A 27972-nucleotide genomic window follows, 5' to 3' on the forward strand; every position below is an offset into this window, starting at 1 on the left:
GATATCCCTGGTCAGTGCGGACAGAGATATCCCTGTTTCGCTAGCTGGATGCTGAGCGGGCCTAACAAAGGAGAAGTGCACGCTTCAGAGACTCCTGCAGACAAAGGAGGCTTTGTGGTCCCAGAAAGTACACGGATTCATAGCCGTGGCTACCCTGCTTTCCTTAGTAATTGTGTTTTAAAAAAATGCCCAGTGTTACCAGAATATTAGTAGTAGAGCTGCAGAGAATTCCACCAGTACCACCTTCTGATGCCAGTGTCTCTAGAGCAAGGCTTGGCGTAGTTTAATCTATCGGGGCTACTTGTGTTTTATCAAGACTGTGAATGGCAGCACGGAGAGGGCAGTTGTCCAGTAAGATCCCCCGGGATCAAGCCCTGTCTGGGGTGAGAAGCTGGTGTCCCAGCTGGGGCCCAGGGACTTGTCGGGGGAGGGACAGCATGGGGCCGCCAGCCTTTCTCCCACCTCCCCCAGCGTGGGAGCCCAGAGCCCCCTCCAGGACGAGCTGCAGAGACCGTTTACGAGCAGGTGCGGGTACTGCTCCCTGTGTGCTGTCAGCCTGGTCTGTATAGCAGCCCCTTGGAGGCGATGCTTCCTTTGCGTGGTGCAGTGGACACGTCCTGCTCGTTGCCGGGCCCGTGTGGGGTGCCCTCCGCAACCAGGGCTGGGCGTTTCTTCAGAATCCTTCTGGGTCTTCTCAGCGTCTGGCCATTTATTAAATAAAGGACACTGATTTGGGGTTATGCATCCATGCTGCTAAAGGGGCAGGGATGCACTTCTGTTAAAGTTTCTGCAGGGCAGTTAGGCTGCTCCAGCCATTCCGCATCTAGTCATTTACACTAAGGGAATAATTAAGGATGTGAGCAGAGGTTTTGTTAGGGGACATTTTTTCATATTAGCTGAAAATTGGACTCCTCCTAACTACCCACCAGCAAGGGATTGAGCAATTTGAGGACTGGTCATAAGGAGGAATGCAGCTATTAACAGTGATGTAGAAATATATATATACATGTCAGATGTTTTAAGGATATAGATTGGGTGTAAACTCAGTTATAAAACTGGTAGAGTATGATCCCATTTTACTGAAAGTTACATTTAACGGAATATGGATATATCAGAAGGTTAACAGTTAACTGGTAACCCAGACATCGACAGTGTTAACTTTTGGGTAGTAGAGTTATGGTTGATCTTAAATTTCTGTCTGGTATTTTCTGAATTTTTTTTTTAAGAATAATGAATTTGCTTTTGTAGAAATTATGTGTGCCCATTAAGCATGTATGGAGGAAGAGAAATTGTAATTGCTTTGCTGCTTTTCACCAGTATGTTAGTAATAATACAGCTTCAAGCCGTGGAGGCTGAGTCCTTGGTGATCCCAAAAGTATGAAGAGAAAGCAAATAAATAAATCAGTCCAAGTTCTAGCACGAGTCAATAAAGTGACAACCATCACTTTATTTTTATTTTTTTATTATTATATATTTTTACAACTTTATTGGAGCATAATTGCTTCACAGTGGCGTGTAAGTTTCTGCTTTATAACAAAGTGAATCACTTATACACATACATCTGTTCCCATATCCCTTCCCTCTTGCGTCTCCCTTCCTCCCACCCTCCCTATCCCACACGACCATCACTTTAAATACATCTCTGAGCAAGTCTAAGCGAAGAAACTTTGGAAAACTGTAATCGTACCATACATTCTCTTTCAAACCGTCAGTATTAAATTAACTTTACCAAAGTTAATGAGAAAAGGAAAGTAAACCAGAACTAAAGGAACTATTGAACTTTAATGGTTCAGTCATTGTTTTGCCTTTAGATATTTATTTCCTATGTCACAAAAACAGTTTTTCCTATTGTGAACTTGTATAATTAAAAAAGACAAAACTTAAAAAACAAAAAGAAAAGGCAAGTAAATGGCATTGTTTGCTGTACCATTTTAAGAATGGTACAGCAAACAAACACTTTAAGAAGTAATGTTCTCTCATCGGTTCTCATTCAAAGTATTGTTGAGTCTAATGCTTTGAAACTTTTACTTTCAGAATTTATTCCTTGCATTTTCAGCTCAGGCATGAAGGAAGATAGGATCTCTACCATCAATATTTTGTTATCCACACTGAAAACAAAGGTACGTTTTTGGTGATCAATGTTCCTATCATTTGTTTGCTCCAGAGTTTTACAGGGCTTTAGAGCTATAACGTCGTAGGTTATATGGGTTGTTGTATAGGTTGAATGGGAAACCGTTTCTTAAGCAGAAACTTGGTGGTGATGAGCCAGTCCTGAAGGTTACAGGCACTGAAGCCACCACTTCAGTTCAGGTGAGGCTGCTGTTTCACAGCAGGAGAAAAGCTGCTCCCTGCTCCCCACTATTTCACAGGAAGCCACTGGGGTAACTGAGCTGTAAATACAACTCTTCTTCATTTGCTCACCTGGCAAAATGTTATTTTGTGTCATCTTTCATGTTCTGCCTTTTACACGCATCTTACAGAAATTTTTAAACTTGCTGAAAGGATAACTGTCTTTGATACAGAAGCCCCTTAAATGATCAGTTAGAAAAACTCAACGATCCTCCCAACATAAATAGTTGTCAAAAGGCCGTGAACTGGCAGCCCACGTAAAAATGGCTAATTAGCACAGCATTTAGTGCTTCTCAGCGGGGCGCAGGTCTGCCCTCCACGGGCCATCTGGCAATTTTTGGTTGCCATAACTGGAGAAATGCAACTGACATCTGGTGAGTAGAGACCAGGGATGCTGCTCAACATCCTACAGTGCACAAGACAGCCCCTCACAACAGTTATTTGGCCCAAAATGTCAGTAGTGCTCAGGTTGAGAAACCCTGATTCAGAGCAGTGCAAGTAATGAGGTACAGGTCTTTTCACCTACCAAATTGGCATTGACTTTTCAAAACAATGATATTCAGTGCCAGCAAAGATGCTTTGAGTCAGGTACTTTCCTGGAGGAGGTGTTGCAGCCCCTCTGGAAGACAGCAGGTCCAGCAGTATGTGTCAGAGGTTTTAAAAACGTTTGTACCCCTGGAGTGAGGGATGGGATTGCCACAGAATCACCCGGGGAACGTATCTGAAATACATAAACCCTCAGAGATATGAGCTGGGGGGGTAGGTTTGTGTGGAGCTGAGAACTGATGCCACGATTCCAAGTCCAGAGTCAGGGTTGTAGGGCAGGCTTTGTACGGGGATGCTGCTAGTCATGGCCAGAGTTTGGAAGCAACCTAATTATACACACCTGGGAAACGGTTAAATAAGTTATAGTCGCTCATAGGATAGAATGACGTTCAGCCCTCCAAAATGATGTTCTAAAGGAATTTTTAATGTTGTGGAGACAGCTCATGCTGCATTAAGTAAAAGCAGGCGCAAAACGATAATTAAATATATTCTCAAAGAAGCCAAGAAAAACCCCACCCCAACAAGAACCTAATCCATACACATGTATGTTTTGTGTGGTTGATGGGGACGGGGAGGCTGAAAGGAAATATACCAAAATGTGAGCTGTGAGTGTCCTAGGGTGGTGGCAATATTGGTGAATGTGTTCTCTTTACGTTTTTTCTTTTTCTGGCTAAATATTTTGCCGCAGGCCTACATTATTTTTATAATGACGAAATCCAATAAACACGATTTTAAAAATCAACTTCCTTGAAATTCATTTGTTTTTTTGTTTTTAGGTAGTTCACAACAAAAATATCACAAAAACCCAGAAGGTGCGTTTCTTCACCGGGCAAGTGCTGAACCACATAGCGTCTCTGTACAGCTGGAAGGGGATTGTCGACGTGAGCCTGGAGAATATTGAGGTACAGTCGTTTTTGGCTTCCGCTTGGCCTCACTGTTAGTGTGTGATACCCAGAGCCGGGAGACTGAAGAATCTACACATACACCTGCCTTCAAGAAAGTCCCCCATTTGGTGTTTCTTTTGGCTTGTGGTTATGTTAATTCCCAACTTAGTTGCAATATGATTTAAGAAAAATTTTTTTTTTTTACAATAAGATTTTTTTCTAATCTCTGAGGTAGCATGGTATTAAACTTTTTTTTTTAATGTGGAAACCGTCATTCCCTTTAGCTGTGTGGCATCTGAATTTTCCCTGCAGCTTGCACAGTAGACGTACAGGGTCGATCCTTGCTACCTCTCCCGCCTCACTTCCCTCTCCTCTCCCATCCATTCTTTTCACACTTTTCCAGCAGTTGGAGTTTCAAGGCCTGTTGCTTCTACTTCAGGATCCTAAGTACCTAGGGAGCCTCAATTTCCTCACCTACTGACATGTAGAGTTTACTTTGTAACAAGTGCCTAATTAGAACACTTACTCTCACATGGACCCAAAGCCAGTGTACTTTTTAATTCTCCTCATTTTGATTTTCCTCAGAATGTTTCTGAACATGGACTTGGCCAGGGTCATGAAGGCTCAGACTTCCTGTTAACTCTATGATACTTCACCTCTCAAGAGCCCACTGTTTTGCTTCCTTTTATCTCCACGACTTGCCTATGTCCTCTTGTTTTGGACGTGTTTTATCTGTTCTATAACCAGGAAGCCTCAGGGGCTTAATAAAAACACTCCCAAATGCGGAATTTTATTCAAAAGAGCAAGAGAAATTAAGTCATTCATAAGCTTGTTTGAAAATACAGGTTTAAACTTGCCCCTCTTAAGAGTTTTTTTTTTTTTTTTTTGGCCATGCCACGTGGCTTGTGGGATCTTAGTTCCCCGACAAGGGATGGAAGCCGGGCCCAAGGCAGTGAAAGTGCCGAGTCCTAACCACTGGAGCGCCAGGGAAGTCCCGAGTTTGTTTTTGTTTGTTTTAATGGTTCTATTTTATAGGTGAGGACATTCAGAATCAGGGAATTAAGTGATGTTCTCATTACGGGTCACACTCTGGCATCCAGACCCCATCCTGAAGCTCTCCTGGGGCCCGTTACGAGTTGCCTCATTAGAATGAAAGATGCCCCTATCACCTAGGAGATTCTGAGAGATTTAGGAGCTCTGTGCCAGGAACTGGAGACAATGACCAAATATTTATTTCTTCTGTCACAGTATCACAATGCAGAAGCAAGAAAAAGCTTAGGAAAAATGTTCTATTTAAAGCATATGCTGTAAACAGAGAATCTTTAGTGCTGGGGATGCTGATACTGACGTGCCGTGTACTTCCTAACTCAGTGATGACTTCAGCTGTCTCATCCACAGTTTGCTCATTCGTGAGATGGGTGTCATCATGTTTGCCCTGCCAGACTCACGGGGCTGCTATAAGAATTATTGTGAAGTGCTCGGAAACAATAGCAAATGACATAAAATCTCAAGTTATCTGTAGTTTCTTGTTGTTCCAGCAACTCCCTGTTGGTTCAACTTTAAAAAGAACATTTTAACTTCAATTTATTTAAAGTAAAAAATAAACAAACAGAAAACCCCAGTGGACCCGTTTTTTCCCAGCCCCTTGACCCCCACTTCTGGCAGCCACTGATTGGCTCTCAGTATCTGTGAGCTTTTTAAAAAAATTGTTACTGTTTTATTTATTTATTTTGTTTAGATTCCACCTATAAGAGTATTTTTAAATTTTGATTGGTGTTTCTGTTTTTTTGTGGGGTTTTTTGTTTTTGAATTACACCAAATGTTCAATTTAAAATGTTTTCTAAGTTGCCATTAGGCATGTGATATGGTCCAGTTTTTACCCTGTAGTTGTTCGTAAGACTTACGAACTTGGGATTGTCACTGAATTTCTTTGAAACCCTCGTAGACTTCTGCTGAAGACGCAGGGAAAACCATGGTGAGGCAGCTCGTTCATAACTTCCTGATGGATCTCTGCTGTTCGCTCAAGCATGGGATTAATTTTTATGACGCGTCTCTTGGTACCTTCGGCAGGTAAAGTGTAACGCCCGTGTGAATCCTGAGTGTGAGTTCTCAGAGGTCATCACATACGTGACTTACAGTGGAAATCTGTTAAATAACGGGACTGTAGTGGGTTAGAACTAGCATTTTAGGCATTATCTGACTCATTTTAGGGATGAACTCAGAATAGGACCCAGAGGGCTCCCGTTCGTTGTGTGCCCTCGGGGCAGAGTCTCAGGGTAGCAGTTGACTCAAACACACAGTGTGAGGGTATCTCACCCAGGAAGGTGGTGGTGTGTTCACTCAGCAACTATGTGCCAGCTGCATCTGAGAATAATTCTGTTACATCCTCCTTCCCAGAGATGGGGTGCCCTCTCATGCCTCACCACAGTCCTAGGTGGGTACCATTGTTACCCCAGTCTTGCAGATGAGGAAGATGGGCCCACAGAGGGCAGGTAGTCACTCACCGTGAAAGTGGCCGAGCTCAGACTGGAACCTAGGCGATCTGGTTCCCAGCCCACACTCGCGACAGCTACACAACCCTTTTCTCCTCGGGGGGCAGCTGCTCATGAGTTGGGATTTCACAGTTTTGTTTTTACGTTTTATTTCATATTTCACCATTATGATAACATTTCATCAGTAAGGAAACAAAGTCCACAGCTAATGATTTAGATTATGTTCTTTTGGACTTTAGAGTCATAGACCTATAATACATATCCACGTTATTAATATTTAAACCAGAACGGCCTACTGTTAGATATATTGTTCATTAACCTGCTTTTTTTCCCATTTCACAATTAAAAACATTGGACATATTTTCTGGTCATTGTGAATGACCCTTAGTTTTACCCCCTTGACATTTTATTATAAGGATAGAGATGGTTTGATTCGGTTTCAACCGGTCAGAAAATGACTCATCCCTCATAATGGGATTCATTCGGTGGGAATTCTTTTCCCTGCTTGTGGCTTTGAACTTGTTTTCATTCTGTGATTATTATGAATTAACTTGCCATGTCATTCCTTTTTCTTCTAATTTTGTTTTGGTGATATTGTAGCTTTTCTCTCATCAGTGAGAGAAAGCTTGTTTTCTTGCTGAAATGTAAGAGCAGACTTTTTGAGTCTTAATATGATATAACACCATGCTAAAAAGGCTTGTTTTCCCTATTAAGGAGACCCATAAAATAGATGATCATTTAATGAGCATATTGAGTCAACTAGCGGTTGTGGGTGTGTTTAAATAAGGTGTGGTTTATGTAAAATTTTTCAGCCATGGGCAAAAGACAAATGCTTGTGCTTAGGAGAGAGGAAGGGAGTTTTGTTTGTGGGGTGTTAATGGAAAGCTTTGAGAAAATTGAAATGCCTCCTTTCCCAGTGGTCGTAAAGCTCCCTCGTTTCCTGCAGGTCTCCGTGCAGATGTCGCCACGTCAGAGAGGCCTTCCCTGGCAGCCCTCTTCTGAGATAGTCCTTCCACTGTCACTGCCCTTTGGCCTGGCCCTTGCTTCTGATGGTGACTTATCACCATCTTGCATATTTATTTATTTGCTTGTTCACTACCCAATAGGCAAGAATTGGTGAGCACAGAGACTAGTCTGTTTTGAATCCCCAGAGCCTACGACTAGTCTGTTTTGAATCCCTGTGTGCCTGCCTGGCACATAGTAGGCATTGAAAGTGAGGCATTATAGTGTAGGCAAGGGTTGGCAAACTTTTTCTGTGAAGGTCCAGACAGTAAGTATTTTAGGGTTAGTGTGCCATACAGTCCCTACTGTGCCCACTCAACCGTGCCATTGTGGTACCCAAGCAGCCATGCTATAAATAAACAAATGGGTGTAACTGTGTTCTAATAAAGCTTTATTGACAAAGGCAGGTGGTGGGCCAGAGCTTGCTGAGCCTTACTGTGGAGGTTCAGAGAACAGTTTCTGGAGTGCCTCTGAGACTTCAGCGGGTTACTATTTCTCTCTGCCAATGTTGCCTCGTCTATAAAAAGGAAATACAATTAGTGCCCACCCCAGAGAGAGGCAGTGTGTGGTAACTGCCTCGAGCAGTATCTGGCACGTGTTGCAAACTCTAAATTAAATGCTATTCATTTTATTACATCGTTGATTAAAATTGTGTGTGTGTCTAGTATTTTTGGCACTCTCCGCAAATTTTTTTTTTTAAGTTTCTAGGTAAACCTTTTTTTTTTTTTAATTTATTTGTGGCTGCATCAGGTCTTAGTTGTGGCACACAGGATCTTTCATTGCGGCACACGGGCTTTTCTCTAGTTGCGGCGTCCGGGTTTTCTCTTCTCTAGTTGTGGCATGGGCTCCGTGGCACGTGGGCTCTGTAGTTTGCGGCACGTGAGCTCTCTAGTTGAGGCATGCAAGCTCAGTAGTTGTGGCACGTGCGCTTAGTTGCCCCGTGGCATGTGGGATCTAAGTTCCCTGACCAGGGATTGAACCCATGTCCACTGCACTGTAAGGTGGATTCTTTACCACTGGATCCCCAGGGAAGTCCCACCCTTTGCAAATTTAACATTCCATGCATTTGAAAGCACAAACTATGTTTTGCTCATGATATTTTCCTGTTAAGAATTCTAAGCTTTTTAAAGAATAGCTTTCTGATCAAAATTATACTCTTTCTACTTCAATTTTGGAAAAATTTTTATCGCCTGTAAAGTGTCATATTGCATCTTAGTTTTGGTCAGTTTATAAGGGGCTGCAAAACAGTGGTGATCCCAGAAGCCATCAACATGACACGCCAACGAGGCAAATTTTGATTTTTTTCTGGATATTATGACTTCCCAGGGACAAGCAGATATGAAAAGACATCTTTTCTTAAAAGGTATCTGGGGGTAAAACCTACTTGGCCATGTAGATCCTAGGCCAGGTGCTCCCTTTCTCCAAGTTTTAATGTCTAGGTTTTCCTGTTTGTATCATCTTCTTATATTTTTGGAAACTGCCCACTTTGGGACAAATTTTGACTCTTCATACAGTAGATTTTTCTCCCTATATTAGCTTCTTTGGGCTGTGAAGTGAAAGCGTCGGAGTTTGAAAGTAGCTGGAAACAGAGGAAGCAGAAAGCCGTAGAAGGGCTCTGTGCCATCCGGTTGAGTTTCAGAAATAATTTTGTGGCACTCTGGACTGTGGCAATTTGTGAGCACTTCATGGGGAAAAAACCATAATCCTTTTTTTTTTTTTTTTTTTTTTTTTTGCGGTACGCGGGCCTCTCACTGTTGTGGCCTCTCCCGTTGCGGAGCACAGGCTCCGGACGCTCAGGCTCAGCGGCCATGGCTCACGGGCCCAGCCGCTCCGCGGCACGTGGGATCTTCCCGGACCGGGGCACGAACCCGCGTCCCCTGCATCGGCAGGCGGACTCTCAACCACTGCGCCACCAGGGAAGCCCAACCGTAATCCTTTTAAAAGAAAAATGCGTTCTCTGTGTTTTTATAGTTAACGCACACATACATCTTTACATATGTGCTTTTCTGTGTGTGGTTGGAGGGAAGTGGTCAGTAAAATCACAAAAGAAAATTTTAAAATTTCCTCTTCTTTAAAACTCAGCTGGAACTCAAGGGAGGGAAGGAGAGGTGGGGAACAGAACAAGGAAGAGACTTTCTCAGCCACTCAGAAGTGGAGGAGTGAAGTTCAGGCCCTCTGGTGGAGAGCGGGAGCCCTACAGACCATGAAAACATCTCACTTTCTGCCGGGAGGGAAATTCACCAGAAATGAAATTTGCCCATCCCTGTGTCACAGCCGTGTTGACGGAGCGGAGCTACCCCCGTCATCCTGAGCTCTGAGTGCTTTGTGAAGGCGCCCTGCTCACCCCTCTCTCTCCCCTCTCTCCCTGGCAGGGGAGGAAACCTGACTCTCCTGCACTTCCTGCTGGGTTTGAAAACTGCAGCAGACGACGAGCTGGTCGCTGAACTTGTGGTGAACATCCTGAAAGTGTGCCCGGACTTACTGAACAAGTACTTCAAGGAAGTGACGTTTTCCTTTCTCCCAAGGGTGCAGTCCACTTGGTCCAGTAACATCAAACTGCTCAACAAGGTGAAGGCCAGGGGCATTTCGAAGTCCGCTAGCTGGGGCCGTGGGCGGGTGGGCGTGAGGAGTTGGTAGTGGTCGGGGGTGAGTGACGCTCTGATGAACTCTGCAGGCTGAGGGACTTCTTTCAGCCGCTCTTCACGGCGTACTTCACACGATGTTAATTTGGTGTCTTTATCCTCTAAAGACATTTGACTTTTCACTGAGCTGAGTTTTGAGGTTTATGCTTTTGAATCCGTTGAGCCAGTTGCATCTTCTTCAACCAGAGTTTGCTCAGAGTGAGATCTTGATGAGTTTCGGCACAGCTGGGCCGGAATCAGTGAAATGTCTGAACCGTACAATAGTTTTTAAAGATTGCCGTTTCAAGTACTTAGAACAACTTGAAATAAGCTGTGATTGGTGGTCTGTCCAAGTGGATATGAATTAATTTCCATCTGATCATGGATGTCAACCTCCCCTCATCCACCAAAGGGAGTGCCTGCTACAGATGCTTAGGCAGTACTGCCCGGCTCGCTTCACCTCTCTCTCTCTCTCTCTCTCTCTCTCTCTGATTTATGGACTGCCTAATGGTGACGCACCTGGGATTATTGTCTTGTGCTTTGACCTGGGCACGGGGTTACCTGTAAAGCAAACTTTTATTCACATATTCCCTCATTTTCCTTGAATGCCTGTGTGCGCGGTGGTCCCAGCGTGTATTTGGGTGTTTGCTTTTTTTTTTCTTTTTATGGCCACACCACGTGGCTTGAGGGATCTTAGTTCCCTACCAGGGATCGAACCTGCACCTTGGCAGTGAAAGCGCTGAGTCCTAACCATTGGACCACCAGGGAATTCCCTCCCAGTGTGTATTTGGGACAAGAAGGAGGCCCTCTGCCCCCCACTTTGATGACGGTATCCCTGTGGCCACCACCCCTGTCGGGAGCTGCCCTGCCGCTGCTCTCCGGAGGGGCAGGGACAGGCGCACGGCCGTCGCAGGGCAGGATGGGAGTCCTTGCTTCTCTGCCTTCTAGCCCCGTGGCCCTAGAGAAATTACTTAGCCTCATCGAGGTCCACTTGTGTCATCTGTAAACATGTTTTATCTTGATATAAAATAGCCCTACCCCAAAGGGTTGTCATGAAGTGTTGAAAAGATGACATACTTGGTTAGGTGCCTGCCGAGTGCAGTAACTGGTGAGTCGATAATCCGGTTGTGAGTTCTAGCAGTGACTTGTTTGCCATCAGAGGTTTTAAGAGGCTCCCCAGACCACAGACCAGGCTCTGCTTTGAAGATCGCTGTCGCCAGTAACAGTCTCATGACCCAACTTGTCTCTAACAAGTGGATTTTGGGGTTAATATTCCAGACCTTGTTCCTTGTGGCGAGCCTTGGACCTTCATTACTGTAGTTGTTTCACTGCAGCGGCTTTACTGTTGGGTACCTACAATTAGACAGACTCAGGCTTGCAAGCTAACCTCTGCCACCAGCTCATTCTCCGTTCTCCCTTCCCTAGATCTACGCCGCCCAGCCAGAAATCTCCCGGGCGTTTCAGACCAGAGAGTTCATCCCGCTCCCCCGGCTCCTGGCCATGGTGATGGTGACCACTGCGCCCCTGGTGTGCACCAAGGTCATGTTCACCCAAGCACTGAACGTGAGTGGGGACCCTGCCTCCAGACTCTCTCCCGCTTGCCCCACTGGCCGTGCTGGGGACTGTGCTGAGAATACCGGCCTGCATGTATTGGTTTGCGTTTTGTCAGAGCCTCTGAGGCTTTCCACGTGTCCACTCGCCCGCAGACGGTGCGCTGGGGCCCGAGGCACATGCCTGCCCTGCTCCAGCACAGAGCCGGGACGGCGGGACCCCTCCACGGCTCTGGGCCTTCCCAAGGCTGGGAGGGGAAGTGTGCTCAGCTACGGCCTAATGTCATGTGTTAAAGTCTCATTACTTCAGGAACTCTGGCTAGGGCAGGACTGAAGTTTGCCTAGCAAATCCTTTCTTTTGTGGTTTAAATGAATAGTGTTAAGTTTTCTGGGGAACATTTACTTTGAGGACCAGCTGTTTCAGGAGTTGGGGGAGGACGTGTTCAAGGAAAAAATGGATACTTCAAGTCTGTGTCATGATTTATTACAAAGGTTCCCGAGTCCCATCAGAAATCACACTGTGAGGGACCCATGCATTTTTCACCATAAATCATGGCCTTAGGTGAACAGCCATGAATTGTTGGCATACACGGGTCCTAGGCCAGCCAGCCCCTCCTAAACCCAGGTTGCCTCAAGACCCACCTGGGGGAGACCAGGTGTCCAGAGGAGTGCAGGGCCTGGGCTTTCCTCGGTGCGGGCGGAGACCCCATCCTTCAGGCAGGCTGGGTTGTTACCTGAACACAGCAGGACCAGGTCTGCCGTAGTGGGTCGGCTCCAGTGGTGATGGGGCAGTTCGTAAATTGGTGAAGACTCATTGGACTGGGCGGTGGGAGTGAGCATTTCTTGATGCCCATCCAGGGGTTGTGCTGAGAGCAGCCAGGGGGCCGTGGGGAGGCGCTGGAGTAAAGAGGAAGAGGCCTGGGTGGGACCAGCTAGGAAGGCCTTTTGCTGTGGTTGCCAAATCACAGAATCAAGGTTAGGACCCAGCTAGCTTGCCCATCTGTTTTGTGAGAGACACAAGATGTCTTATTCCAGGGACTTGCAAAGTAGAATTGAAAGGAAGGTATCTGATGCCGCCTCTTCACAGGTAGAAGATGGTTTCGATCTGGCCGGCTGCACTTACACTGCCCCTTGAGCTGACCCCGGTACATACCCCAGTCTGGGATATAAAAGGCTGTCTCGCTCCCTGTCACGCTGTTTCAGGAGAGAGGGGTTGTGCCCCTAGGGGGTGTTGCATCCACTGGACGGGGTGGCCTTGGGTTGGGGAGAGCTCATGGCCTCCTCTTCTGCCGAGGCTGCTGTCCTGGGCAGGCCCAGGGCCAGCGGAGGGGAAGCCACAGCTTCGCCTTCTCGTCACTGGCGCTTCCTGAGCCGTGACAGTGTGTTCGTACAAGTGACACCAGAGACAGGTGTGTCTGGGGGATGGACTTAGGAGTGCGTGGGGTTTTTTAATGACGTTTTTCTCGTATTCTTTACGGTGTTATATGCAGAATTTTAATGGCGTGCATTTTAGATCAGAAAGAAAAGAGTGAGGGCTTCCCTGGTGGCGCAGTGGTTGGGAGTCCGCCTGCCGATGCAGGGGACACGGGTTCGTGCCCCGGTCCGGGAGGATCCCACATGCCGCGGAGCAGCTGGGCCCGTGAGCCATGGCCGCTGGGCCTGCGCGTCCGGAGCCTGTGCTCCGCAACGGGAGAGGCCACAACAGTGAGAGGCCCACGTACCGCAAAAAAAAAAGAAAGAAAGAAAGAAAAGAGTGAGCTCGTTTTAGAAGCAGGAAGCAAGAACGTGTTTGGAGACAGGGTCTCAGGCTGTGGACTGAGCTTTGCGCTCCAAGCTGGTGAGTGTAACACTCGTTTGCGTCCTGCCTTTGAAGTGATGACGGGTTGGGCGTGGTTATTGGTTTAAGACATTTAATGAAGCGCTGCTTTAGCGTACAATGTCCATGTAAAATGAGACGCCAGCCAGCTGGAGCGCTGGGGGCCTGGAGTGTTATTAAACTGAAGGCCCGTCAGAAAACCTTCTTGTTTCTACGTGACTGTAAAGCTGCAGCATCCCAGCTGGTGCTCTCCGGACTTCTCTGTACTTGGGAGTCACCTGGGGCTGATGGCATTGGGCTGGGCTGGGCCTGAGATCGAACGTGTCTCCCAAGTGCCCAGGAGACATCCTCGCTGCTGCTGGCCCAGGGACATACTGCCACCGGCCGGGGCCTAGCCTTTCCCCCTTTGTGGTAAGAGCACAGGTTCTTGAACCTCTTCAGCGAGTGAGGATTTTGAAGGCCCTCCTGGCTGTCTGAATCCAGGTAGAGAGTTTGGATGTGGGAGGCCTGGGGTGGAGGCTGTGCGCCTAGAGGTGGCTGGCCGGACTTGGGTGTCTGGTGCCCTTGCCCGTCATCTCTCCATCTGACGATAAGTGGAGAGGCCCGTCGGGTCCCGGTGGGGTCTCAGCTGTTGTCGAGGCAGGTAATCTGTGGAGCCGAGTGGTGGTCAGGGAAGACTTTACCAAAAACAGGCTGTGGAACAGCAGTTAAGAATAACTATCGGACGCCACCTTTAGTAACTGTGCTCCCGGCACCTGCTGAGGTCACATCTGCAGGAGGTGAAGCAGGCAGGGCCCCCGGGCCACCTCTGCACAGCACAGAGGTCCGGCGGGCTCCTGGGGAGGGCCGGGGCCTGGGTGCTCTGTGTCCACCAGTGCGGCCCGAAGACACTTGTGGATTTACCTCTTTTTCTTCCCAGCTGGACAGCAAATCAGTGAAACACACAGCTTTATCCCTTATTTCCGTCATTTTGAAGAGAGCCTTAAAGACCATTGACTACTGCCTGAATAAAGGGGCCTGGCAGGAGTCGGGCGTGTACACGGCCGCGATGATGGAGGACTTCGTGCGGCTCTTCAGAGAAGCCCTGAGCAAGGTAGGCCCCGGAGCCAGGCTTGGGCTTTGCTCACAGAGGTCACAGGCGAGCACACCAGAGGGAAAAGGCGAGCTTGGGGGCCCAGAGGGCGGGTGCGAAGTGAAGGGAGGGGGTTGGGGTGCTCCTGGGACTCAGGTCTCATCAGGACTGGGGCTGCAGTGATGGGTGGCCTGCTACTTCCTCCCTGGGGCTCGGTCTGGTGAGCAGGGAGGCCAGGCGTCCGCAGACTGGGTGGCTGCCCGGAAGAGCCAAGGGCTTGCTGGGCTGGGTACCCCCAGCCGGTTGTAAGGAGGAGTTTCTTGGTTCCCAGTGTCTGGCTCCGGTGAACAAGTCTTCAGGGGTTTGTTTTAATGATCGGTGCTTGTGTTTTCACCACATTCTTACAGTGTTCAGTTCTGGGAATTATACCCCAAAACAGAGCTGCCAGAGGCTGGGACCCCTTTCGGTCACACACACACACTTGCACGTGCTGGCCCCTCTCCTCTGTTCTTTGCTTCTCCTTCTTAGTAGGTTCAGTTCCTTTGTTTCTCTTCCTTGTAACGTGACTGATATTCTGTTTCTTTGTTTTCCCTTTTAGATTTTACCAGATCTGAACGCCATCGTGTGGGTCTGGCAGTCACTTAGGAAGCAGGAGACAGAACAGGATGACGAGAAAGCTAAGAAAAGGGGCAACAGGACCCCTGCTACCTGCGTGGCTCCCCAGAGCGGTGAGGGGCCTCTTCTGTTTGCAGATACCACTGACACAGGCAGCCTGGGAGCCTCCTGTCCAGAGGGGCTGGTCTAGAGGGACTTGTGAAGGCCTCACTGGCTCTGAATGAATCCTGTGTCCTTCTTTGCTTAGGGAGAAGAATGAGCATGGCATTGTACACTGAGTTGTTTTTTTGTTTTTTGGTTTTTGTTTTTATACATTGAGTTTTAACATCTGTTAGAAATGTGCCCAAGATTTATGCAAGCACCGTGTCTCTCTAAAAACTTGTATGATGAGTGTGATGTGCTCTGGCCTTTCCGTGAGGGAGGAGGCCTCTCTTTTGTTCTGTGGAGAGTAGTGGGCTACACGGTCCCCCTGGAAGTAAGATGTGTTGACTCAGACCTTGTCACTGGTGAAGCGGTGGGCTTCACGTCTTATATCTCTGTCCTGTTTCATCCTCGCGCGGCCCTGGAGGGGTAGGCACTGCTGCGTGTCCCCATTTTTCAGACGAGGACGCTGAAGCACAGAGAGTAGCTTCACCCTGTCCAAGTTCACAGCGGTGAAATCGGGATGTAGACCCAGCCTGTGTGAACCGCTTTGACTTTTACCACGTTGACTCCTTAAATCTCGCTCCATGGGGATCTGTCTGCAGCTTCAGGGTTCCACACACAGTTGACCGGAATGGGTCCCGGGTGGTTCGATCGCTCACTGATCGAGGACAGAGAACAAGTGCGTTTCCTGATTCAGGCTGTTTAATTCTGGTTCAGATGATGCAGAAACCATTCTTCTGAAAGCCGTCCTGCTCCAGGTCATCTGCCTCTACCAGGAGGTGGTCCCGCACGTGGTCACGCAGTACAACTTCGACTTCAGCAAGCTCCTGAGAGGTGCGTCTCGAGGGATGGGGGGCGCCCCTCCGCTGGCCCTGCCGGTGGGGGTGAAGGAAGTGTGGATACACTGGAGCAGACGCTCCGGAGCCGAGGACTGGGAAGGCTGCTGGGCATTGTGGCCGGCGTGTGTGATCCACCAGCCTGGTGTTTTCATCCGGACCAGTGTTTTTTAAGTAGCTGGTCTTCCTTAAGGAGGTATCAGATGCACACTTGGCAGCCTCAAGAGAGAAGGGAGAAGCCAGCCAGGCTGAGTTGCCTGCCATGGGTGATAGACAGATGAGATTATGTGATGTTAATTCTAAAGCCTCTTTGCAAAGGAAGAGGGGTGCAGAAATGAGAGCCCCTTAGAAGGAGGTCCCGTTCATGCACAGGCACTTCAGACATAGTTACTCGTATTTTACCCAGTGACGTTCAAACCACATCTTGTAAAAGTAACATTATGCTTGTCTGGCCATGTTTCCTTGATGGAAAAGTTTGTCTAATAAAACTGACTTTGTAATTGGGCCTATGGAGGAAGACTTGCGGAAATATCATTCTTGGAATTTATATAAGCTACTGAAATAATCCTATTCAAAAAGCTGTAATTAACTTCTTGATGGTTTAAAGGCAAAAGGTTCTCTTGCTGTGAGAATATGAGATTTACTATAAAGTGGCCATTTAACATTTGGTACCACGTCCTTCCCAAGCAAAGGATTAACCCAGAAATCAGGCCAGAGGCTGAGGACCCTTTCTCAGACCCAGGCGGCCGCAGGCTGTGCGCAAGATGCTTGCTGTCTAGGGAGCAAGGCCTGTGCCCTGCACCAGGGGTCACACTCACGAGAGACTGTGTGCACGGGGGGCTTTGAGCTGTAGGAGGAGGTCACTGTGGGCCGAGTGCAGGGAGGGGCAGACAGCACCCCAACTCTTTGGTGAAGGATTTGGATAGACCTTGGGACGGGGGGATGTGTCCGTGAGGTGTGTGGGCAGGAGAGTGGGCACAGCCTGTGTGAGGGCGACCGCAGGACAAGGACGGGCGGGACCCCACGTCTTCTGCCTAGTTCCCTGGACAGTTCCCTGTCCCGTCCTCGTGGCCAGGGCGGCAGTAGCTGGGCCCCTGTGCCCGCCCCCCACCCCCCGACGTCTCATCTGTCTTCCTCTTTCCCACCCACAGGAGTCATCTCAGAGGAGGGCCTGCGTGAGGAGGTGCCTGTCACCCTGCAGCACCTTCTTCTCAAGGTGGCCCTGGTACTGCCCGCCAGCAAGTTTCTGTGGTTAAAGGCCCAGGTAGGAGGCCGTGACCCCGCCTTTGTTGTTAGCTCACCTGCAGGCTTGTCGGCTTTCTGGCCTGGGAATTTCTAGCTGCATCAGAACCCTGACTGCTGGTTGCGAAGGAAGACGTTGACGGTTCTCTTTTTAGAGAGAAGCCTCTAGAGCAGAGGCCAGGTCCTGATTTGTGAACCAGGAATTTCTTTGCTTTGCAAAGTAAGGTGCTTAGCTATCCTTACTGAAAATATATTATTGCTGGGTGCTGGGAGTTTTTTTTACTTTTTTTCTCTTGACTCTTTTACATTTTTCGTGTCTTTTAAAAACCCTTTTGGAAATAAACAAAATACATTTCCTTCTCCTTTGTCCTCATCCTGGAAGGACTGAAGACAGAGATGGGAATAGACACCAAGCCACGAGAGGGTTGAGGCTGGTGGAAAAATCCGTCAAGATTGCTGGCGTTGTTTTCTGTGTCTTTGATAATGTCTCCTAGGATTTCTGGAGAACATAATGTTGAATCGTAAAGGGAACTCAAGATGTAACAGATACCTACCTCTGTATTTAAACACAGGACGCTATGTCACTTCTATCCAAAGAGGGAAAATGACCAGGCCAAATTAAGCATTGTCTGAGTGTGTTTCTCAGTGGCTCAGATGACCTGTTTTAATGACTTAACGTCTTCTTTGGGTTCTTGTATGGAACCAGTAGTGCGGAAACATACACTGGCACTTTCAGAGGTGATATGTCCAGAAAGGTAGAAAAACACCATGGCACTGGGATCTCTGTGTTCCCCTAAGACCTCTTTCTAAGGTTCACCTGCCTCATAGTTGGGGATAGTTCTCACTGAGAACTTAACTGAATGCCAGGCTTGGCACAAGTGTGCTAGGTATCATCTCATTTATCACCACTTACAGACGAGACAGCTGGAGTGCAGAGTGGTTAGGAGACTTCTGTGGGGTCCCAGCCGTAAGTAGGGGATCCAGGATTGGACCCAGGCAGTGTTGCCCAGACCCTGCTCTCAACTTGACAACCCCCGTGAGGTCACTGCCAGGACCCCAGTGAGATGACGGATGAGTCTGGGGTGTTTAGTTTTTTACCCCAGCTGAACTGGGCCATTGGGGTCTTGACGATTTAGTTGGAAAGGGAACAGAGGCCTCTTACCTTGAAAGAACTGGTATTAACATATGAGTTTATATCCCGTGCTTCGTTTTCTGCTCATACGATGGGTCTGCTGGGCTTTGTGAACGGTAGCCCTCACGTGCTCAGATCGGGGCTGTGGGGACACTCCAGGGAGACACAGATGCATCGGAGTCTGGGCTGGGAATCTGGAGCTCCACGTGTTCAAAGCCCAGAAGCCTTTGTTAAGAGGCTTGCTTATGTGTAAGGAGAAGGCCGATTATATCCGCGCCGGCATCTTGCTGAAATGCAGCAAGCGTGGCGTTGGACGGAGTCAGGCAGCCCTGGGTGGTGTGTTTTCCCGCCAGCCAGTGCTGCGTCTGCGCCAGGGCTCCTGGGCTTGAGTCCCACCTCGGTCATTAAACAGCCGTTACCTCCTTGTGCCTCAGTGTCTGCACATGTGAAATGGGGGTGACGGTTGTCCCCACCGCAGGCTTGTTGGGAGGACAATGTGAGTTAGCGTATGTGAAGCCCCTGAAGGGCCCCCGTGCTTCCTGCTGTGACTGTTGTTAACTACAGCTGCTCTCCGGGGTGTGGGAGGAGCTCTTAACTCCTGTGGTTCCTCGTGTATAGCATCCTGGCGGGCTTGCCGCGTGGTGGTTAAAATGAGATGAGATGAGAGGCCGGGAGGAACACTGGGCACGCAGTACCTGTTCGCTCAGCAAGCAGTGGCCTTTGTTCCATTTATCATATTCTATCGTTCAAACTCCAGGAAGGCCCAGATGCAGAAATTATTGGAGGAAAACGATCCGTGTTTTACTTACTGATGAAGATGTTTGTGACCAGTAGCCATTCGCATCTCAAGTCATCAACCAAACTTCTGATCGTGAAGGTGAGCCTTTTCTACCAGCTCCTAGTTCTAGAAGCGTTTTGTACAGTCTTCCTTATAGTAGATGCTTAGTCAACAATTGTTGACTTAAGGATGTACTAAGACTGTTACAATTTAAAAACAGAAGGTTTTATGGCAGTTTTAATGTATTCTGTCTTAACCTGGCTGTGTTCCCAAGAGGCAACCTGGTGAAATGGGAAAAGAGGGCACTTTGAAGTCCTGTTCCAAGGTTTGAGTCCTGGTTCTGCCGTTCCTGGGTGGCACTGGACAAATCGCTTAACCTCTCTGAACTTAGTTTTTCTGTGGTGAACGGGAATAACAAAACCGTAGGGTTGCAAGCGAGGTTACGTGTGATCAAATAGTAGCCCATGCCTGGCACATTCTAGACTCAGTAAACATGAGATTTTGGCCCTCTGGGGAACAATTTAATAGGCGATGCCTCTTCCCTCAGCTCCAGACTCAGCCTTCTCCGGGGCCCTGGCGATTGACCGCAGCCATCACCCATGGCACAGGTGTCGCCAGAGTCAGCGGAAGGGAATGAGGAGTTTGTTGGCGTCTCTTCTTTCTTACACTTGAACTCATTTTCCAGGGCTACGTCAGGTCTTGCTGCAGCGCTAGGAAATCTAGTTCCTTGGTTCCACTGGGCAGCAGACATCCCGGTCAGGGCCGGGGCCGGGCGGGTTGCTAGAAAAATCACATGCATTGTATTTAGGGTACAGAGATCTTACCTTTGACGTGTGAGTAGTCTTGCCACCCTTCAGCCTCTCCTGAGCTGCTTGGAGGACGCGAAAGTCTAGGTCGTGACCTCTGCAAGGTTGTGCAGGTGTGATTCCGTGATCACTCCCTGCATGTGGGTGGAATGGCGCGTCATGCTCTCCCTTGGAGCACTCTGCAGGGCTCGTGCCGAGGGGCTGCTGAGACCCTGAGTTGTGTCGTCGGGCCGTTTGGGGACGTCATTTCACCAGGTGCTGCCTCGCTACAAGTTCTGCTCCCTTAGGACAGAACTAAGCTGGTGCTTCCGGCCCAGGCCTGGGTCTTGAGAAGCCACACTGAGATGATTCGGCCTGACTGGGTCACTGTCTTGGAGAATTTCATGCAGGCTGAGGGTTGAGTGGCTGGGAGGAGTCAAGTCCCAGGTTGAAAAGCAGACATTCAAGTAGCAGCGGGATATTTTCCCTTTTTATTGTTTAGGAGTTGAAGGAGAGGAATAAGCAGCAGCGAGACGAGGGACTGTGTTCTCCTTGATCGAGCCCAGGGCGACCTCTTTTCCTCGTTTGCCTCAACAGTGGGTGTTGTTCTGAAGCGTAGCTTTTACAGTAAAACTGGATGGAACTTTTACCCCCTCTGTGCTCCGTGGGTCTCAGAGGACCCACGGAAAGCGGGTTCTTCCCTGACTTTTCAGATCCTGCGGGACACAGGGGTGTTTGAGCACACCTGGCAGGAGCTGGAGCTGTGGCTGGAGCACCTGGATGACACCGCGGAGGAGAACAAGGAGGCCGTGATTCAGTTTTTGGAACGCGTGAGCACGTATTTCCCACGTAAAGAAGCATGTTCGGGACGACGTACTAAGTGATCCTCAGTATAATGAAGGCATTTCTGATGGGCCAGAGCCCAGACGCCTCTCCTCCTGACTCACTTCCTAATTCTTGCTGAGATGTCAGAACTATTTAGTTTTAGAATCTGTAAAATGGGACTATATTCCTGTGTGCTGTTAACTTCCTTTTGGGCGTTTGTTTTTGTAGGAGGGATTAGTGGTACACTAAGAGCAGTATTAAAAGCAATAGTCTGATGCGAAAAGGAGATACTTTTTAAAATTCTACAACAAAAAGTTTTTTTAAAAAAACTTTGCAGAAAAACTGTTGTTCTTTGAAGGCCTGTTAAGGTTTTTGCTCTTCCCTTTATTTTACCTGCGACATTTGGGGGCATTTTTCATTTCACGTGTGACCATCTAAGTATTTCCTACTTGACTCTAATGCTCAGGTTCTCCTGACATTGGTGGCGAATCCCTATTCATACACGGACAAAGCGTCTGACTTTGTCCAGGAAGCCAGCGCCCTGCAGGCCTCCGTGACGCGGCAGGACGCCGATGATGTCAGCATTCCCATCTCCCACATTGACGGTGGGTGCCGCTCCCCGCGCTCCTCGGGCTTCTGAAGAGCCAGCCTCGGTGGCGTATTAGAGGCAAAACAGAATTGCACTGAAGCCTTGTGCGGAGGGCAGACGTCCCATTTCTTTGCATCAGAGATCAGCCGCCTCTGGAATTGGAAATCCCCTTATTTGTTTATGTAACAGGAAATATGTACAGGGCTTATTGGCTGCGTTGTTTTTACTTGTGCAGTGTTTATACTTTGTGCCAGGTGATGCTCTAAGCTCTTAATAAATCCTAATTCACGTAACCTCATAAACAACCCCAAGTTGGGGGAGATTATCCTCATTTTATATATTGACAAGGCAGCTGAGGCACAGAGAGGTTAAGCAATCTGCTCAGCCTCACACAGCGAGGATGTAGCAAAGTCAGGATTTGACTTCAGACACTCTGGCCCTAGTCTGTGCATCAACCCTTATGCTCTGTGGCTTCTCAGATTTTGGCTTATTTCCATGACTATCCAGGTTAAAGTTTCTGGGCTTCTGAGTGTCACGCGAGGAAACTTCAACCTGTTATCACCTGAGCTGGATAGTCCTGCATTTTGTCTGGCAGAGATCTTAAGATTTTATAGATAATGCCCTTATTTGTTTAGAATCAAACATTACACTAAGCATTTTCCCCCAAGAGAAGTTTAGCTTTTATTTTTTCCTCTTTTTGCACACGTTCTCTTGCTCGCCCTACCTGTGGGATTCTTGCAGTAGACTCCTTTGGCACCTCTTGCCTGGCCTTGATACCCAACTTTCTGCCTCAGATGTTCTCGACATGGTGGATGTCCTGGTGGAGGGCAGCGAAGGCTTGGATGAGGAGGTTGGATTCTTACTGAATGAAGACATGATCCTGCTCACATTCCCATTCAGTGCTGTGGTCCCCGCTGCCCTGGAAGCCAGGAATAAGTTGCTCCTTGGAACAGAAAGTGAAGCAGGTACCTGTGTGTAGTGAGGATGTTCTGGCTGCATCAGGCCAGCTGGGTCTCTGTGGGGTAGGAGGTGGGATTCCAAGGGCTTTGGAAATAATTGCTGAAAACCCAAGGCAGCAAGGGTTCAGACCCACCAAAGTGATAGCTGCACAGCTGGTAGAACTAAGTGTACAGGGGTAGGAATCTAGAGGTTGGCTAGGCTGTTGGGAAATGGGTCGTTTGACGGATGAGTCTGAAATAATGTGTTTGCGTGGCTGCACAGACACCTGCTGTAACACCGGTATTTTCTCTTCAGTCTTTATTCTTGATATCTTGATGCTAAGGTGCAAGTCCTTCATCCTTACTGGGTATCCAGGCAACATAGACCCGAGAAAGCACTCACAGATCGCAGTGGTGTAATTAGTCAGGATTGCTCAGGCTTTGCTGCAGTAACACATACGCCCCAATGCGTCAGTGGTTTAAGGAATAAAGGTCTGTCTCTCGACTGTGTCATAGTCCAGGACAGGTCAGGTGCTCCCCTGAGTGGCTGTTGTCCAGGAGGTAGCTCAGGGATCCTGGCTGCTCCCATCCTGTAGCTGTGCCATCTCAACATATGGCTTCCAAGGTCACTGTGGAAGAGGAAGAGAGAGTGGACAGTCAAGCAGAGGTGTTCTGGCCAGGCCTGGAAGTGGCTAAGCGAGTCGTGTTGTCCCAGCCTAACTGCAAGGGAGGCTTGTGTGCCAAGGAAGTGGAAATGGATTGGTTTGCACCAAGCAAGTCCCTGTCCCGGTGGCCTTGGCCTCACCTCTTCAGTGCCTGGCTCTCCACTTCTGGGCCTCAGCACCCGAAGTCTGACTGTGTGCTGTATGTTTAATAAAAGTCTGGCATGGTCTGCAGTGGTAGCATCTGCTTTCCAGCGTGGTTGTGTGATCGCTTGCAGAATGGTCATGACTCTTTCTGGGTCTTGGATATGGGTGGGAGTTGGTGTTATTGATGGGTCACAGAAGGGCGGTCCCCGCAAGCCTCTCCCTGCCGTGTCTCCCTCCTTTGCAGGAGAAAGCATCGTGGCGTATCTGACAGGGGTGCTGACGGACCTCCTCCACACCCAGAGAGACCCGCTGGCTCTGTGTCTTCTGCTTCAGTCCTACGACAAGTTGGAGCCTCCGCTCCCACCTTGCTGCCGTCAGCTGTCCAATTTCAACAGATACTACAGCCTCTGGATCCCGGAGCCAGCCCGGGAGGCCTTGGTGAGCTGCGGGGACCACCACTCCTGCGGAAACCTAGAAAGCCCCGGAGGTTCCTCCCTGTGGGCCATGGCGGGCTGTACCCCAGCTGTGCAGCTTTCACAGCTTCACAGGGTGAACGGTCTTCGCCTTCTCGTTTCCCCAGAGTAGGAGAGAAAGGCACGTGGTGTCTCTGCCGCTCAGCTAACGTGACGAGACCCCGAGGGGCTCCGCGATGCAGCAGAACTGAATTCACCGCTGGCTGCACGTTTGGGCTTTGAGGCTGGGGTTGGGGGCGGGGTCTCCTTCTCCTCCCTTCCCGAGTGGTCTGTGCGCGCTCGCCTCACGGCCCTCGTCTGCACACCTCAGCGGCCCCTAGACTTGGCGTGCTCAGCGGTGAGACCTGAAGGCCGCTAGCAGGCTACGCTCTGCTAGACGGGAAAGTGAAAAAAGAAAGAAAAAAATGATTTTCTCTTGGTGGGGACTGCATTCTTAAAAGGGGTGCTGCAGGTCCTGCTCTGATGCAGCGTGCTCAGGATTGCTGGGTGGAGCAAGAAATTCACTTTGTGTGTGCGCTTTTGAGTGTTCACTCAGTTGTGGCTGTGCTTGAAAAAGCAGGTGGCTCAGGAGGACCTCTTCCTCTTATGAACTTGATAGCCGGAGCCTGTGTTGATTGCATGTTCACAGTTTGTTAGGGCCTCAACCCTAAGTGCATCACACGTATTTTACGCCATTTAATCCTCACAACTCAGAGGGATCTGGACTTAACTATCCTCCTTGTACACGTGGGGAAACTGAGGTTCAGAGAAGTTCCACCCCCAGGCAGTGGTGGACTCAGGATCCGGGCAGGCTTCTGGGCTCTAGAGCCCAGGCCCATCACAGCTATCACCGCCTTCCCTGCCTGACAGGCCGTGGTCAGGAGGTGGTCAAAGCCACACAGCAGCTTCCGTGGGTGTCAGCAGTCCGTGCTGTGCTGCACAGTGCTCCAAGTGTAGGCGTCCACTCCGTGGAGTCAGGCACTTGGCGGTTCTCACCTGTGAGGGCGCGTCAGGATCCCCCAGATACTCGTTCAGACGTGGTCGCTGGGCGTGTGATTCAGCAGGTCTGGGGCAGGCCCGGGAATTTGCATCTCTAGCAAGTTCCCAGGTCACGCTGTTCCTGGTCCAGGGTCGAGCCCCACTGAGTTTCAGGGCACCATGCAGCCTAGTTGTACTGGCCTTAGGAAACAGTGTTTGGAGTTATAACAAGAAAAGCCACGTGGGGTGAATAAAGAAGGCAGTTTGGGAATTAAGTTAGAAGAAATGACCCACTTGGAGAGGGAATGACTTCAGGAACTTACCTTCCATCCGGCCACGTCCTCTCATCCTCCCGTCCTCCCGGGGGAGGCCTTTGGAAGGCGTGCAGCTCACCCAGCCGGCTCCTTCCCAGGGTGGCATTTCCCAGTTTCCAGGGATTAATCACAGTGACTCCTGTGCCTAAAATCCTGTCTCTGTGCCGCGTGGCTCCTGTTCTCCAGAGCGTGTAAATACCTCCCTGGCTCAGTGCCCTCACGTGGACACACGCTAGGAAAATACGTGTGACTGAGCGTGTTGGGCCTTCACGTGAATAAAATGCCACAGGGTCCCATAGATTTTAGTATCAGTAGGTGATTTTTGTGAAACGTCCCTCTGTGCGTGTCGCCCTGTCCCTGTTTTAGCACCCTGTGCCCTTTGCCCCTGGTGCTGATCTGTCTTTTCTCTTTCCTCCTCTGCTGTCTCCCAGGCGCTGCAGACGTCGGGCAGCCCTGCTCCGCCGGACCCCCCGGCCCCCTCCTTCAGTGCCCTGCTGCAGATGGCCTACACGGGCCAGGGCCAAGGTCAGGGCCAGGGCCCGGGCGCATTCCCGCTCCTGGACGAGGGGGTCCAGGGGCGGCTGCGGGCCGCCCTCCTGCACCTCCCGACGCACCAGGCCCTGCGCTCTGCCAAACACCTGCTGCTGTACATCAGGAGCGCCGTGGAGAACTTCGGCCAGGTCAGCGCTGCCCCCGCTCCCTGGCTTCGCCACCTGCAGAGAGCGTGGCCTTCTGCGGGTCGGGTCCACGCTGAGTGACGGTGTGGATGGAGGCCTGGGGCCCCACTGGCGCCCCGTTCGTCCGCACGCGGGGAGGGCGGTGGCCAGTGTGCAGGGCCCCGAGTGGCCCGCGGTTTGGGAGCCCCGGCTCCCGGTGCTGTGCCCTCTCCCCGGGGCAGAGGCGCAGATCTCAGACTGGGAGCCACGTGCAGCTGAACGAGGTCGCTGGGGCAGCCGAGGCCGGGCGGGACCCCTCGCACGGCTGAGCGGGTCCGCGGCACGACCAGGCGTCCCCTCTGCCTTCATAAGTTTTAAGTCGGCGGCTCATTGTTGGGCCTCTGTCCCTGAGGTGGTTTACAGATTTTTAGTTTAGGGTTGTTGTTGTTGTTGTTTTAATTATTTGGCTGCTCCGGGTCTTTGTTGCCACGTGCGGGATCTTTTTTGGTTGTGGCAGGCGAACTCTTAGGTGCAGCATGTGGGATCTAGTTCCCTGACTAGGGATTGTACCTGGGACCCCTGCATTGGGAGCGCAGAGTCTTAGCTACTGGACCACCAGGGAAGTCCCTTAGTTTAGGTTCTGAGGTGGGCTTTTCCCCCTCATCTTGGTCAAAATAAATCTGTGTGTTTCATCAAGATTTAGGAGGACGTATCTTATTAATAAATGACTTTGAGGGCTTCCCTGGTGGCGCAGTGGTTAAGAATCTGCCTGCCAATGCAGGGGACATGGGTTCGAGCCCTGGTCCGGGAAGATCCCATGTGCCACAGAGCAACTAAGCCCGTGCACCACAGCTACTGAGCCTGCGGTCTAGAGCCTGCAAGCCACAACTACTGAGCCTGCATGCCACAACTACTGAGCCTGCGCTCTAGAGCCCGCGAGCCACAACTACTGAACTCACGTGCCACAACTACTGAGCCTGCGCACCTAGAGTCCGTGCTCCGCAACAAGAGAAGCCAGCGCAATGAGAAGCCCGCGCACCGCAACAAAGAGTAGCCCTCGCTTGCCGCAACTAGAGAAAGCCCACGTGCAGCAACGAAGGCCAAACGCAGCCAAAAATAAATTAATTAATTAAAAAAACTTTTATAAGAAAAAAAGAAAAAGAAATGACTTTGAGGTCGTTGGCAGTTTACCGGGAGTTGCCATTTTAGCCTGCTTCCCTCCTTGATTCTTGTTTCTGGCAACTCGCCCCTTCTGGCCCTGGGGGGACGCGGCAGTCAGTGTTCTGGTGACTGTCAGCCCTTCCTGGGCCTGAGGGTCGTGTGTCTCTCGTTCTCACAGCTGGGCAGGAGGACGGGGCCTCCCCTGCTGCAGTTCCTCCTGGACCTCCTCAGGCACCTGGTCATCCACTGTCAGCAGCTGGACGCCCAGAACCAGCAGAAGCGCCAGGCCGCGCAGGCTGAGTCTGACCTCTTTTTGGACGTGGAGTCCGTGGCCTCGCTGGAGTTGGCCAATGACAAGGTACCGCCACCCTTCCTCCCTGGGTCTCCTTCCGGTTCGCCTTCTCCTGTGAGGTCACAGCCACTGGCTTTCCCTCCATTCCGGTTAAAAGCAAGTACGTGTTCATTGCAGGGAAGTAGGGGGACGCAGAGAACTCCAGAGGAGGCCCTGAGCACCACCCCCCACCCACCCCGAGAGAAGCACGGTTTACTTGGGGCGTTCGTCTTTCCAGTCACTTCTCTGCTCACACTTGGCCCTGCTGCGAGCACTTTCCCTCCCACCGTGCCATGAGCGTCCTGAGAACTCGGGCTGCGTCTTTTCCTCTTAAAGGGTTGCAGCCTGTGTTGAGCAAAGGCTGGGCAGTGGGTGGGGCCCTTCCTCGTGAACACACGCGTGGACCACACTGCCTGGGGAAGAGTGAGCCTTCCTCTCCTGATGGCAGTCTCGTGAGTCCGCTTTTTACCTGGGGCCAGGCCGCATCTTTCTCACCATTTGCCGTTTGACCTGTTGTACTGGGTTCGGGTGCAGGCATGTGCCTCAGTTCACAGTCGAACGCATGGCTCCCTTCCTTTGATCTCCGAGGGGGCTTTCTTGGGGGGGCATTTGTTGGTGCAAGACCACCTGTTAGCCAGTCGTTGGGCAAAGCACTCCTGATGTGTGCTTTTCTGTTTTTCTTTCTATTTGGGGAGGCTCAGCTGGAAGGTGTGATAGGCTCCTCTTGCCTTCCTGAAGAGTAAATAAGGAAAAAAGTTTATTTCTGTCCCCGGGGACTGGGTGGCTTCATTGACCAGGAATCGCGTTCACCGAGGCTGCATCAGATCATCATCTAATCCAGCAGAGCACACTCAGCAGCTCTCTGCTCAGTGGTTGAAACTAGTCTTGGGGTCAGAGCTAGTTCTCAGGGGGTCACTCGAGGCCCAGTCTCCTTCTGAAAGTGGATGCAGTTTCACCTTCAGTTCTGGATCGTTGAACCCCTACCCATCTTCCCCAGCCACAGAGTCTCTCCAGAGCCAGGGTAGCCCTGCCCTGGTGGTCGGGTGGTACCCACG

The 27972-nt window shown here is 50.0% G+C and overlaps 1 protein-coding gene across 2 annotated transcripts in view; it reads left to right on the forward strand.

The window, feature by feature from the left end:
- Positions 1-27972, forward strand: part of URB1 (URB1 ribosome biogenesis homolog) — a 66912-nt gene that overhangs the window by 9526 nt on the left and 29414 nt on the right. For both annotated transcript variants that reach the window (XM_081234229.1, XM_081234230.1), the window contains exons 6-21: positions 2035-2120; positions 3672-3797; positions 5725-5849; positions 9646-9841; positions 11320-11457; positions 14180-14353; positions 14931-15060; positions 15809-15925; positions 17079-17191; positions 19059-19178; positions 20578-20694; positions 21156-21294; positions 22073-22243; positions 23270-23463; positions 25201-25449; positions 26765-26944. In XM_081234229.1, the coding sequence (XP_081090355.1) occupies positions 2035-2120; positions 3672-3797; positions 5725-5849; positions 9646-9841; positions 11320-11457; positions 14180-14353; positions 14931-15060; positions 15809-15925; positions 17079-17191; positions 19059-19178; positions 20578-20694; positions 21156-21294; positions 22073-22243; positions 23270-23463; positions 25201-25449; positions 26765-26944 (2375 nt within the window). The remainder of the gene's footprint in view (positions 1-2034; positions 2121-3671; positions 3798-5724; positions 5850-9645; positions 9842-11319; positions 11458-14179; positions 14354-14930; positions 15061-15808; positions 15926-17078; positions 17192-19058; positions 19179-20577; positions 20695-21155; positions 21295-22072; positions 22244-23269; positions 23464-25200; positions 25450-26764; positions 26945-27972) is intronic.

Source organism: Mesoplodon bidens (assembly GCF_964165515.1).
Source record: "Mesoplodon bidens genome assembly, chromosome: 5".
Lineage (NCBI taxonomy): Eukaryota > Metazoa > Chordata > Mammalia > Artiodactyla > Ziphiidae > Mesoplodon > Mesoplodon bidens.